This window comes from Leptidea sinapis, chromosome 16, assembly GCF_905404315.1.
Source record: "Leptidea sinapis chromosome 16, ilLepSina1.1, whole genome shotgun sequence".
Classification (NCBI taxonomy): Eukaryota; Metazoa; Arthropoda; class Insecta; order Lepidoptera; family Pieridae; genus Leptidea; species Leptidea sinapis.
Window position 1 is genome coordinate 12,059,901 of NC_066280.1, and position 13,734 is coordinate 12,073,634.

A 13,734-nucleotide genomic window follows, 5' to 3' on the forward strand; every position below is an offset into this window, starting at 1 on the left:
AATTTAACTTGCAAGATTTGATTACAGACAGACAACGGGACAGGTTAGGAAAGGGATAGGTTAGGAAACTAAATAAAAATGCTTGTCAAAATAATAAAAATAAAAAAACGTGATGAAAAAAGTAAAGAAATCAAAAAAAAATCAAGATGTACCCCAGGCTCGAACCTGGGACCTTCTGCACAACGGCAACTGTAAAAAGCGTGCCGAAATATCTATATACATGTAGTAAGTGTTAGGTTATTTTCGTTACGGAATTTCTGGATTCGGTCCCCACGCTCAAGGCCCGCGATAGAAGCTATGCAATAGCTTAAAAACCAATTTCACTAGATTATAGGAATGTTGTGATGGCCGCTTTGACTTTAATGTAATTAAATAATAGTGCATTATATGATACGCAACCAATTTGGTTGAGTAACATATTGATGGTCGAATTGTCTGGGATCCAGTACTCTCGCTATGCGTCATGGGGAGTGTCGCCGTAAAATAAGCGACAACAGTTATTTGAACACTAGAAATAACTACATGCTTATAGTGCCCCCTACTAGGCTCTGTAAAATAAACAATTCTTTTGCATGCAATGGTATTAAATTTTACAATAAATTACTAAAAAGTATATCTGAATCTATATATATAAAAATGAATTGCTGTTCGTTAGTCTCGCAATATCTCGAGAACGGCTGGACAGATTTGGCTTATTTTGGTCTTGAATTATTTGTGGAAGTCCAGGGAAGGTTTAAACGGTTTAAATAAATATGAAATGTTCTTAATTTAATAAAAACAACAGTTTTGATTTTCCTTTGATGTGTCCCGCGTCGTTCAGAAATCAAATTAAAGTTTAAAATGAATAACTAATTAGAATAATAATATTTATATCTTTCTAACTTTCTCAGGAGGTAAAGAACAAACTTTAATCTAATTATTGATTTTTTCTTATTACTATATATGGCAATACAACGTTTGTTGGGTCAGGTAGTTATTAATAAATAAATTTAAATCTTTTATCTACACCCATGCTTTAAATCCTCTATTAAAGATTCTGAAACAGTTAGCTTATTGCCAACATTAAAACACCCAATGTTCTAATAACCATTACATCACCCAAAAGAGTGTTGTAATGTTGTAATGTTGTACTGAATTTCATAACAACACTCCTATGTTTTTTTTATCCCTTCATGTTCAAAGAGTTTCAACATACAGCCACATTCTTATTGCTCGATGCGTGGTATCTGTATGAATTTCAAAAAAAGAACATTTTCGATTACGCGCGCTCCACACTCCCAGAACGTCGCGCGCCGTAAAAAAAAAGTAGGTTATTCGAATCCCCGCCATTTTTCTTCGATTTTTTTATTGTTTTGTTTACAAAAAATGAGCGATTCATTTTAAACGCTGCAAAAGAACATTATATTCGAGTGAATTTTAATTAGCAGTATAGAAAATGTAAATTACTACTAAAATAAATAATTGTTTCATTAATAATTATTTTATTTGTATATAATCAGTAACGAATGATATTAGGTTACTACTAGGCCAGTCCTGTTTTAATGTTAGCAGTAAGCTTTTATAGGATTCATATTCTGGGTGTAGATAAAGTCTTGTATGCAACTGTTGATAATTAGGTATTAAAACACTCATGTGATACTATTATCACACTCGGCTTCGCCTCGTGAGATAAATCCACATTCGTGTTTTAATACCCCTCATTACACAACAGTTGCATAAATAACTATTATTAAACGCAGACTTATATCGTAGGCTTAATTGAATAGTACTATAGTTGTTCTTTTTTATGGATTTGTTGGTTCAGCCTTGTATTCTTTTACTGCATTGCATTATTTTAAAAATATTGATGTTAAAACTTTTGTGTAATTAACATGTATTTGAAGTGTATTTTTGGTGATTGACGTTGACGAGCAATTTTTTGATTTTATGTCAATAAAATATTTTTTACTTTGACTTTAACCCTCTACTATATACCACCGGACTGGCAGCTGTCAAAGTGCTTTTGTGCCTGTTTGATATTCGCCATTTTGGCGCTGTCGGCCATGTAGCGAGAGCCTACAGTACTATAACTAGTGATGACAACCTCAGCAAACATCGATATAAAATGTGTACTTTATTACGTTGATTCTTGAAGTATAAATAGCACGGAAAACAAACAAAATTAATTCAAAATGTAAAAATACTTCGAGTATTGTACGTTCCTTCGCAGCCATTTGTATTAAACGTCAAAATTAGTTCTTTGTACGCCCGCGAGTGGCGCTTCAAATAGGCACAAATAATTTGCTGTCAAACATATGGATTAGCCTGTCCAGTGGTTTAACCATTCGAAATGATAAGACAACCACAGCCGCTTGGTCTTATTAAATAACAGATTGTCTCCGCAGCCACTATCAGGAACACCAGAAGGTATCGCTTTCTGGTGTTCGTTATTCACTTATAGTAACGTGTATGCCGTACATCCACATCAGCTAGTGTCATCTGGTCGATGCACACTTGCTGTGACGTCAGCACCGCCTGCTGCCCGTGCTTGCCGGAGCCCGACCCGCAACTAATGCTCGCCATACACGACTTCACAGTTCAAACCAACACAATACGCCACACATTTGTTTGGCAAAATAATTAATTTGATACCAATCCATGTTAGCAGCAGTCCAAATGTTGCATGAAAAAAATTATAAATTAGAAACCATTTCAACATACTTTTTATCCTTAGGTCTTATATGTATTTTTATTTATTTGCGTGAGCTGAAGTGTAACAGTGATACATCAGTAAATAAATGCGTGTTTGTTGTACTTATAAGACATGTAGTAGTGATATGTCATTAAATAATTAATGCTTGTTAGTTGTACTAATATTACGTGTAGCAGTGATACACCAATAAATAAATGTGTGTTAGTTGTACTTATATGAAGTGTAGCAGTGATACACCAGTAAATAAATGTGTGTTAGTTGTACTTATATGAAGTGTAGCAGTGATACACCAGTAAATAAATGTGTGTTAGTTGTACTTATATGAAGTGTAGCAGTGATACACCAGTAAATAAATGTGTGTTAGTTGTACATATATGAAGTGTAGCAGTGATACACCAGTAAATAAATGTGTGTTAGTTGTACTTATATGAAGTGTAGCAGTGATACACCAGTAAATAAATGTGTGTTAGTTGTACTTATATGAAGTGTAGCAGTGATACACCAGTAAATAAATGTGTGTTAGTTGTACTTATATGAAGTGTAGCAGTGATACACCAGTAAATAAATGTGTGTTAGTTGTACTTATATGACGAGTAGCAGTGACACGTCAGTAAATAAATGCGTGTTAATCGTACTTACATGACGTCTAGTATTGACACGTTAGTAAATAAATGCGTGTTAGCAGTACTTATATGACGAGTAGCAGTGATACATCCGTAAATGAATGCGTGTTAGTTGTACTTATAATATGACGTGTAGTAGTGATACGTCAGTAAATAAATGCGTGTTAATTGTACTTATAAGCAATGATACTTCAATAAATAAATGCGTGTTTGTCGTACTCATACGATGTGTGTTACGACGCTCAATGTTAGTATTGTGGTGTCGGATGATGAGATGATGTGACGTGTGTAACACAGCTTGTAGCTGGTACTGACATTGGGCGAGGAGGGTCTCTGGTGGTGCTTGTCGTCGTCGTCCTCGGTGAAAGCCGGCAGCAGGTCCTCGCGCCCGTGGTACTTGTAGCAGTTGATTACGATCTGACGCAACGCGTGCGTCCATGACATCTGCACCATTGATAAAGGTTATGATCAGGCTAAAGGAGATTGAAACGCTTCCATAGATTCCTGGGCCCAGCTGATAATAAGATGAAAGTAGCACCATTTAAAAGATAACATTTAAATAATCCATAATTAAAAATTTAGCTGTCAATCTAGGAGCTGAGTAATCGAAGATATAAAAATGAGGTTACATCTTAAACTATATGTTGACAGCTCATTTATAGTAAGATTTATTAAATGCCTAGCTGCTAAGGATTTATCACATACTTATATTAGATGGGTACCAACCTTGTTTTTTGTTTTAGATAAAAAATTGATCTTAATGGTATTTTAATCGATTAAATATTCATTTTAATCGATTTTCTTTATTTTAATGTTTTTTCGGTTTGTAGATTGCAAAATGAGCTAGTTTTTTGTATTTTACATCAGAAAAATATACCCTTTTTTTAAAGTATATTTCAACTTGTTAACCATCAGGCCCAAAAGTACCATTCTCCTTTAATCATCAAACCTATTCATAATATTGTACTTATTGTAAAGCTCGTTGAATACCTTTTGCTTCTCATCTTCAGACCTTGCATCCATGCGCACGTTAGCCCAGGGCAAGTCTTTGGGCCACCACGGCGGCCTTGTGGACTCGCGCCCCCAACCAGGCTTGCCCCGTACTGTAAAATATATTTTAATACTATATAATAACATAATTATGCCAACAAAGCTACTAATACATAAGCCGCTTGCTTTCAAGCAGTCTAATAATATTTACAACTACGAATTGCCTATTGTCATAAAAATAACGAAATATTTAGCCAAGAGATGAGCATGAGGGGCGTGCATTCGTTTTATATCAAGATAGGAACTGTATATTTAACTTGTCGTAATTGAGCTATGCAATCTAGAGATTGCTTACGGTAGGTATTGAGTATCTAGCGTAAGGAAAAATCTTATTAGGTTGTTTAATGTTTGGTTATAAAATAAACTAAATTAACTTAAACACTATATTTATTTAGGTTGATAACAAGGTAGGCACTGCTTAATTGGTATGAGATTTTTTCTACTTTAAGGGGTTGTGTCATTGTTCAATGACTAAGCCCTATTTGAGTGTATTATATATCGGCTTCAGTGATCACATACCATCAAGGGACCTGTACGCTCGTTTGTCCTCCTCCCCATAAAAAAACATAATGGTGAGTGCTCCTAAAAGCTGTTAGACTTATCTATGTATAACTAGTAACAATATAAAATCAATAGGTGGATTACGGTGTGTGTTCTTTTTCACTAGAATTTAATTTAGTACTGTACTTAGCTATTAAGAATGTATTGTGATAGTAATCCCCAAGATATAAAATAAAATAAATATAATCTCTGTCGCGTCTGTCTTCACTTTCGCGCGTTTCGCTACTGTCGTTGACGCCACACACACAGGATGTGTGTTCCAAGTGCGGTTTTTGTTCAACATACAATTCAACTACGGTATGAGTTTTCTTGTGCAGTATTTTCAGTTTAATACGACATCATTGTTGGTGGTAGCTTCTACCACCACCAACTCTCGTGTAATTCTTCTGGTGTTGCAAGATAACCAGTACGCTGTTTACTCTTATATAAACAAAAATGACGCTAAGCTTTAGGCCTAAAACGTCTTAAAAATGCATCGCATTGATACGCAATTTGTGCAAAGTGGCTTTGAAGACCACTGTCAGCTGTGGAATACAGCCGTAGGTCAGTGGACACTAATTGTAATTTTGTACTGAATTTCATTACAACAATCGTTTGGATGATGTAATGGTTATTAGGACATTGGGTGTTTTAATGTTGGCAATAAGCTAACTGTTTCAGAATCTTTAATAGAGGACTTAAAGCATGGGTGCAGATCATAGTTTCTCAACCTTCTTATTTTGCTCACCGCCCACTTTGAGAATATGTTTTTTCCTAGAGTATTTTCGTGTATTTTTTTGACTTTTTAGACCTTTATTTTTTAATCTACCCACGCCTCATCTGCGCCATCTCAATATCCCCTAATTTTCTCTGGGTCTTCTATTGCCCCCCCCCCCCCCCCCCTCCCCTGAAAGTCTCAAACGCCCACAAGGGGGCGTTACGCCCACGTTGAGAGCCTATGGTGTAGATGTCGTGGTCGGTGGTGGCCGGCTATTACTCACCCATGGAGTACTTGAGCATGAGCGGGATGAAGGCTCGCAGCTGCGCCTGCGTCATCTTCTCGACGGGCGTGGGGATCCCGTCGATGATGAGCGGCGGCAGCTCGAACAGCGACGGGTCCTCCTGCGGCGGCGGAGGAGCCTGCGGGCCCCCGCCCAGCCCGAACTGACTCGTTATCACGCGCCGTCTGACCGCACCGACCTACCCGACACTCACTACGCCCTAGCGCTCACCCGACTTGATACCAAGGGAAACTTACAGACAAGTTTACGATGACTCAATTCCACTCAATGATTATTTTATAGCAACAACAGTTCAATGTTGTATATTTTATTAAAAGAGCGCAAAAAAGGAATACTGGGAGAGTTTCTTGCTCCATTTGTTTCCGAAGCGGTGGTAGTGTTAGAAATGATATCAAAAACAATTCTAAAGGAATCAATTTGGGGAACAATAAATAGTTTATTTTTTTATGAAAATATGGGACGAGACGAGTAGGACGTTCAGCTGATGATAACAATGCATTGCCGCTCAAGATTATTGTAAAACCGAAAAATTCTGAGCGGCACTACAATTGCGCTCGTCACCTTGAGACATAAGATGTCAAATCTCATTCGCCCAGTAATTTCACTAGCTACGGCGCCCTTCAGACCGAAACACAGGAATGCTTACATTGCTTCACGGCAAGCGCCGTTGTGGTACCTATAATCTAGCCGGCATCCAGTGCAAAGGAGCCTTCCACAGGTAAATTACTAATTAATACGTTTACGATAACTCAAGGCCAATTATTCCCGGAGTGATTTACAGGCTCTTTTGCGATTTCCCTTCAAATCAAAATCCTTTTCTGCTATTATAGCATACATTAGTAAACTTTACGAGTGTTCAACAAAAAGTCTTTCAGTCTGGATACCTAGCAACTGTGGCATAATAGGCAACGAAACACCCGTCAAAAATGTGTTCATATTCAAATTAGAATTTTATTTATGAGAACAGACCTCACTGTATGGTAAGTGACCACCCCATCCGTTAGACCACTGATGTAACTAATCACGGCAAACCAAGACGACATTTTGTATTAAATATAGGGCTAATAGTGTCGGGTATCGGGAGCATGTCAGACGACCGAGAGAGCACATCAACCGTATCAGATACTGCCGTACATTGATAAATACTATTTATTAAATCGAATATGACAGCATAGCGTCGAATATGGTTGATAAACTTAATACGAGTAATTCAGATTGAATAGAAAATTATGACGTTCTATACATACAGGATGTTAAAAAAATCCTGTACAATATCTTGAGGCGTATATTGGTATCAAGTAGTAAGAACAAATAAATATTGATTTTCATAGTAAAAAAGAAATAATAATAATAGTGACACACTTTTACACAAATTATCTTGCCCCAAATTAGGCATATAGCCTGTGTTATAGATTGCAAGACAACGATATATTTAATACAATATATTTATTTAAACATACATAAATACATATAAACATCCATGACTCGGAAACAAACATCCATATTCATCATATAAATGCTTGTACCTACCGGGATTCGAACCCGGGACCTCTAGCTTAGTAGGTAGGATCGCTAACCACTCGGCTATACAGGTCGTCATAGAGATAGATAATAAATAGATTATAAATGTACCCAATTATAAATTTTGGACACCTCTGCTTACAGCCATTTTAAGTTTTCCCCGCCCACACACCCATTTCATTCATTTAGCATGTAAAGGGCGCGCGCGCGGCGGTCGGGCGGCGGCAAAAACGAAAGTTTTGTATTAATATTACCCGCCTTATTCGTTTGAGAACCTGCGCCGCGCAGCTGACGCTCTCAAGATTTTTGAAAACATTTAATATGAAATGTTCTTTTAACTATAGCATTTATCTAAGGGGTTTTAATTTTTTATTTTATATTTAGTGGTGTCTCCGAATTCTAATTCATATCCACGTCAATTATCGTACAGGTTTTTTTAACATAGTGTATAGACAAATCACGTCGTAAGTATAAAAACAAAGCTGTAATATTAGACGGCTTCGACTGTTATATTGCCGCATTTACTCTAGTTGTTTAAAATATTCTTGGTCAATAAGCAGCAGTGTATTACATTTATTCAGTTCAGATTTGATTCGGACAGTGACAGACGACACACGACTGAAGAGAAGAGTGAGCTTGCATTGCCTTTAAGCACACTTTTAACGTTCCGTTATCAGACTGCGAATGATATGTCCATGTATTTGTATAGAACGTCATTGATAGAAAACACGAAAACTTTAACAATGACAAGGTTATTTCATCCAAATTTATTTTACTACTTTGAAGTCAGAACTCAAACAAACTCAAACAGAAGAAAACATCCGATATGATTGATTTAGATTACATAGCTTTCGTATTTTCTAGAAACATACTTAGTTAAATAATAGTACTTTTTACTAATTCTACAGTTGATAGTGTACAGCGCAAAAGTAGCAAACTTGTTTTAATGATTACATTAATTCTATAAAAGCCAATTAACTTGTCTTTCAGTGTCCATTGACATGCGATGGTAATATATCACCTTCTCACTAATAACGTTACTTTATTAATAAGCTGAGGTCAATTCCATTTCGGAACGTGAACCCTATTAATATGACTTTGTTGTCCGTCTGTATATCTGTCTGTCATCTCATAAGCCGCAATAGATAGATAGCTGAAACTTGTAAAAGTTTCAATTTTCTATCTAACTGTTGTGTATCTGTATGTGTATTACTATTGCTGCTAAGAAAAAAAAAGAGAACTGAGATGGAGGCCAAATTTTTTTAAATTTATAACGGCATTTCTTGTTTCTTTAAAAAATCCAAGACACGCAATTGTGAATATAAAATATATACATATATCTAAGGAGTTCTTTTCGGGTTCTTTCACAATTTAAAAAAAAATGTTATATCATGTACGAAACAATAAATGTACAATACTCGCACCGTACAGCGTGGCGCAGCAATGACGACATTAAATAAACACACGGGTAGAACAACTTAACCGTAATCAATATATATAAAAATGAATTGGTGTTCGTTAGTCTCGCTAAAACTCGAGAACGGCTGGACCGATTTGGCAAATTTAGTCCTTGAATTATTTGTGGAAGTCCAGAGAAGGTTTAAAAGGTGAATAAATAGTAAAATGCTGCTAAATTAAATAAAAACAACAAATTTGTTTTTCCTTTGATGTGTCCATACATAATTTCTATGAGAGAATTTATTGACGCACGGTTTGACAGTTCTACTGTGAAACAATTTCATTACGACAGCAGGGTGCATATTTTACGAATTAATTTTGTATGTTATGATATATTATTGACAAATTCATATAAGAACATTATTTCATTTATTATATACAGAACAACGTCTGTCGGGTCAGCTAGTCAAAAATAAAATACATAATTCACCTAAATAAATTTTTTTCATAATGTAATTTCGGAAATCTATTAGCCGCGCGCTAGCGTAGGCACGGAAGGTCTATTACCAAAATCGAAAGCCGAAGTTTCGGTCCGAAACGAAAGAACGACGAACTTCGAATTAAATCCTATTAGCAAAGTACTTCGGATCCGAAGTGCGGATGGATTTATTTCGGAACCATAGACATAACCATAAAAAGTGAAGTTGTAGTTACGATCATAATAATGTCAATCAACGAAAAAGTAAATTTCAAGTGAATTTTGAAATAAGTTAAAAGGAAGCCAAAATGTCTAATCGCGAACTTCGAATAGACCTTCGGATCCGTAATACTTTCGTAATAAGAACATGTACGATCCGTCAAACCATACTTCGTATTTCGATTATTTTTTAAGATATAGCTTCTATCGCGGGCCTTGAGGGTGGAGACCGAATCCAGAAATTCCGTAACGAAAATAACCTAACACTTACTAGCTGATGTATATTTCGGCACGGTCATACAGTTGCCGGAACAGGTTATCACGTATGCTTTTTGTGCAGAAGGTCGCAGGTTCGAGCCTGGGGTATATCTTGATTTTTTTTAATTTCTTTATTTTTTATCACGTTTTTTTAATTTTTATTATTATGACAAGCATTTTTATTTAGTTTCACCTGTCCCGTTGTCTGTCTGTAATCAAATCTTGCAAGTTAAATTTAACTCACTTCCCGTTTGCTTTTTTTAAAATTAATTTTATCAAAAAAAATACTGCATAAATAAAATACATAAATAATTATAATTGTATAAGTTGATAAAAAATTCTATGCAATAGCTTTATCGCGGCAGTCCCCGAGTGCCACACTGTTTTTGTTTAATAATGTCGCCATTATAGTGCCACGCTGTATATCACGCCGCGCGCGTGTGTGTGTGTGTACTGCGCGGTAGTGTGTGTATCACCTGCTGGGCCAGCGCGTTCTCCAGCTCCTCCATGATCATGCAGCGTAGGTTCCGCACCACGTCTTCGAGCGGCTTGGCGCCGAACACTCGGTACGAGGTGTTGGGCTTTCCCGGCGTTGCTACCAGTACCACAGCCTGCTGCCCCACACGTGTCGCGAACTCTTCGATCGTTTGCTGTCGCACAGAAACACCATTTTATACTACAGTACCTGGACGACCTAGCCTTGCTCGGATTTATAAAACAAACAAAACTTGAACAAAAAAAAAAACTAATAGGACACCTGGATTCGAACCGTGGTCTTTTGCTTTCAGGATCAATGTCCCACCTGAGCTATTATAGTCTTGTATATAATGGCGAAATTTACCTTTGTATTCTAATGTTATTGTAACAGTTTCTCATTAAAACACGGATAAAACTACATTTTTAAAATTAAAACCTCGCTAGATCGATTTCTCGCCCCCGAAACTACCTGTATACTAAATTTCATTAAAATCGTTGGAGCCGTTTCCGAGATTCAGATTATATATATTACAAGAATTGCAACATTCAGAATATATACACAAGAAGTGCATGTTTAAAGATATAAGATACATACATGTTAAAGCAGATTCAGGATCGAATGACGTTTGACATTTGGACTTAAGAAAATCTTTGCAAAATGCTTTGCTATCTTAATATATATAAATTGGTGACACGTTGTATGTCCGCGATGGACTCCTAAACTAATGAACGGATTTTAATGGGGATTACTTCATGGAGTGCAGTTTGGTCCAACTTAAGAGATAGGATAGTTTTTATTTCGATTTGGGACCCATAAATATTTTTATTTTCAATATTTGTTTTGTATGGACACTGGACATTTGACAGTTCCACTGTGAAACAATTTTATTATAACAACAGGGAGCATTTTTTACGAATAAATTCTTGATGTTTTGAAATATTATTTGCAAATTCCTATAAAACAGTTTTTTTTAATTACAGAATTTTATCTACAGAACAACGTTTGTCGGGGCAGCTAGTCATAATATAAAGATACCTACCTACTTTAAAATATCTTTCTACTATATTTCATTTTTTCATACATTTCTACTCTTATTTGCAATCAAGCATTTTGCGCTGCTGGGATATTCTTTAGCACAGGTTTGGCAGTGAGACTGCATAACAGAAGGCCCCGCCCCTTTACGTTGTTCACTCCGAGAGTCACAGTGATAACATTGTCCGTGTATCCGTAATAATGCCGTATTGTTCAATGGTGTGGAAAGTGTAGTATAACTTCTCGACACGAAAGATGCCAACAAAATAGTTAATCACCCAAAAATAAAATATTTATATTGTTATTTTATATTTATGTTATAATAAGCTTTACCACACAAACGTTTTTTAACAATTCTATTAATTTTGTTAACACATTAGTATTGTACATTTACCCCCTTATTCATAATAGTCTGCTAACTTAAAGCATTGCTAATTCTCTTCTATTAGTCTTCTTATATTGACCTAAGTCAGAATGAGATAAAACACTCCTTAGCTGCTGTTTAAAGTTAGCGGACCATTATGAATAAGGGGGTTAATATATACCCAATAAAAGGCTTACTAACTCGACATAACCGAGCAGTACAATACTCTGGGTATTGTTCATATACGGTGTGTTTTATAACAAAAGGCTCAATATATCGTTCATAAACAAACATAAACCATACGCAAGCACACGTTTCACTACATTAAAGACATAAAATTTAGAATAGGGTAGTATCGGATTAATCCCATTATTTAAGCCGTGAATACATACAACGCAACAAGGTCGGAACTATTCCGTTACACGTCCGTCGTATTTGATTCCATCCAAGAGCAACGCCATTTTAGCGATTGTGACAAACCTATCCAAGTTAACTCAACAAAATATCCAAACTCCTCCGCCGAATAAAAATTTTATATTTTACCTATATCTAATATATAAAATTCTCGTGTCATGGTGTTAAACATTGAACTCCTCCGAAACGGCTTGACCGATTCTCATGATGGTCTCATGGTCCACAAGTTTTTTTTTTTTAATTTTTTTGACATTTTTTTTAAATTTCATGAGTCAGCATTAAAAAATACATACAACTTCAAATTTCCACCCATCTACGATCAAAAGTTACTTTTGTATCGCGATTTTAATATCAGCAATACAACGTTTGCTGGGTCAGCTAGTTTTTACATAAATATTAAATATTTTTCTTAATACCAATAAATCGTTAGTCAAGCTTTCCTATTACTTTAATAAATATTTATACTGTAATAGGATTTTTCTATAACTTCTAGTTTCAACAAACTTATTCAGACACTTCGAATATTATGATTTCAGAAAGTTAAGTAAAGAATCAAATGTCATTGCCAGTTATTAATCATGTTTCTGCATCTGTGCAAAGAATTCAACAATATTTAAAAAATAATCGAATATTAACAATAAATTCCGACACGCACTTGACCTTTGTTATAATCCTGGGCTTGACTTTACTCTATTTTTTTTTAAATAAGGGACGAGCAGCATATTCAGCTGATGGTTATTGATACGCCCTGCCAATTACAATGCAGTGCCGATCAGTATTCTTGAAAAACCCAAAAATTCTGAGCGTCACCTTGAGAGATAAGATGTTAAGTCTAATTTGCCCAGTAATTTCACTAGCTACGGCGCCCTTTAGACCGAAACAAAGTAATGTTTACACATTACTGCTTCACGGCAGAATTAGGCGACGTTGTGGTACCCATAATCTAGCCGACATCCTGTGCAAACGAGCCTCCCACTGGTCAACTCTGGAACATATATTGATTAACGGCCGTTTTCAATAACGTATCTTTAACTACGGATACATTGCTGTCACGGTTTAATGATAAGATCTTATCTATCCATAGTTATAGTACAATGCTTTATGTCGATATTTTATTGAAATAAGTAAGCGTAAAAGGATAGATTTGTCTACCTCTAGTAAGTTAAACTAAGGATAGAAAGGTTATTGAAAACGGCCGTAAAACAAAAATCCAAATGCTATAAATATGGATTTAGGACACCCACCCCTGAATATGTAGTGCATTGACCGTGACACAGTGAAATATTGTAAAATTTAAACCCTCGCGCGTCACCGAACCGATTACGACTACTAAAATATTCACCCCAATATTGATGCGTTTGAGTTCCTTTCTGCAACATTATGTTATTGTATAGAGATTTTATATTATACTTACTTTGTATCAAATTTACTTTGAAATAATTATAAATTGTGCATTATTACAGTCAGACATACACATTTTTGAACTATGCAATAACCGACTGATACACAGGGACTACTAATATCCTAAACACAGGAAAACTTAGTTATGAGTTAGAGCTCAGCCATGTTTTAGTACAGGGATGCTCAAACAGTCGAATGCTTTTGGAGTCGATCTCGAGAAATAAATCCGATATAGAACTATTCA

At 35.7% G+C, this 13,734-nt stretch overlaps 1 protein-coding gene and 1 long non-coding RNA gene across 6 annotated transcripts in view; one reads left to right on the forward strand and one right to left on the reverse strand.

Annotated features, from left to right (window-relative positions):
• Window positions 1–13,734, forward strand: part of LOC126968782 (uncharacterized) — a 559,194-nt gene that overhangs the window by 388,264 nt on the left and 157,196 nt on the right. The gene's annotated exons all lie outside the window — the stretch shown is intronic.
• The window catches only part of LOC126968695 (DNA-binding protein Ewg), a 40,047-nt gene that overhangs the window by 21,032 nt on the left and 5,281 nt on the right, over window positions 1–13,734 (reverse strand). For 3 of the 5 annotated variants that reach the window (XM_050813758.1, XM_050813760.1, XM_050813757.1), the window contains 5 exons: window positions 10,278–10,451; window positions 5,907–6,069; window positions 4,306–4,418; window positions 3,631–3,759; window positions 2,458–2,568 (listed from right to left, as the gene is read on the reverse strand). In XM_050813758.1, coding sequence (XP_050669715.1) covers window positions 2,458–2,568; window positions 3,631–3,759; window positions 4,306–4,418; window positions 5,907–6,069; window positions 10,278–10,451 — 690 coding nt within the window. The remainder of the gene's footprint in view (window positions 1–2,457; window positions 2,569–3,630; window positions 3,760–4,305; window positions 4,419–5,906; window positions 6,070–10,277; window positions 10,452–13,734) is intronic. The other 2 variants (XM_050813759.1, XM_050813761.1) reach the window with 2 other exon arrangements.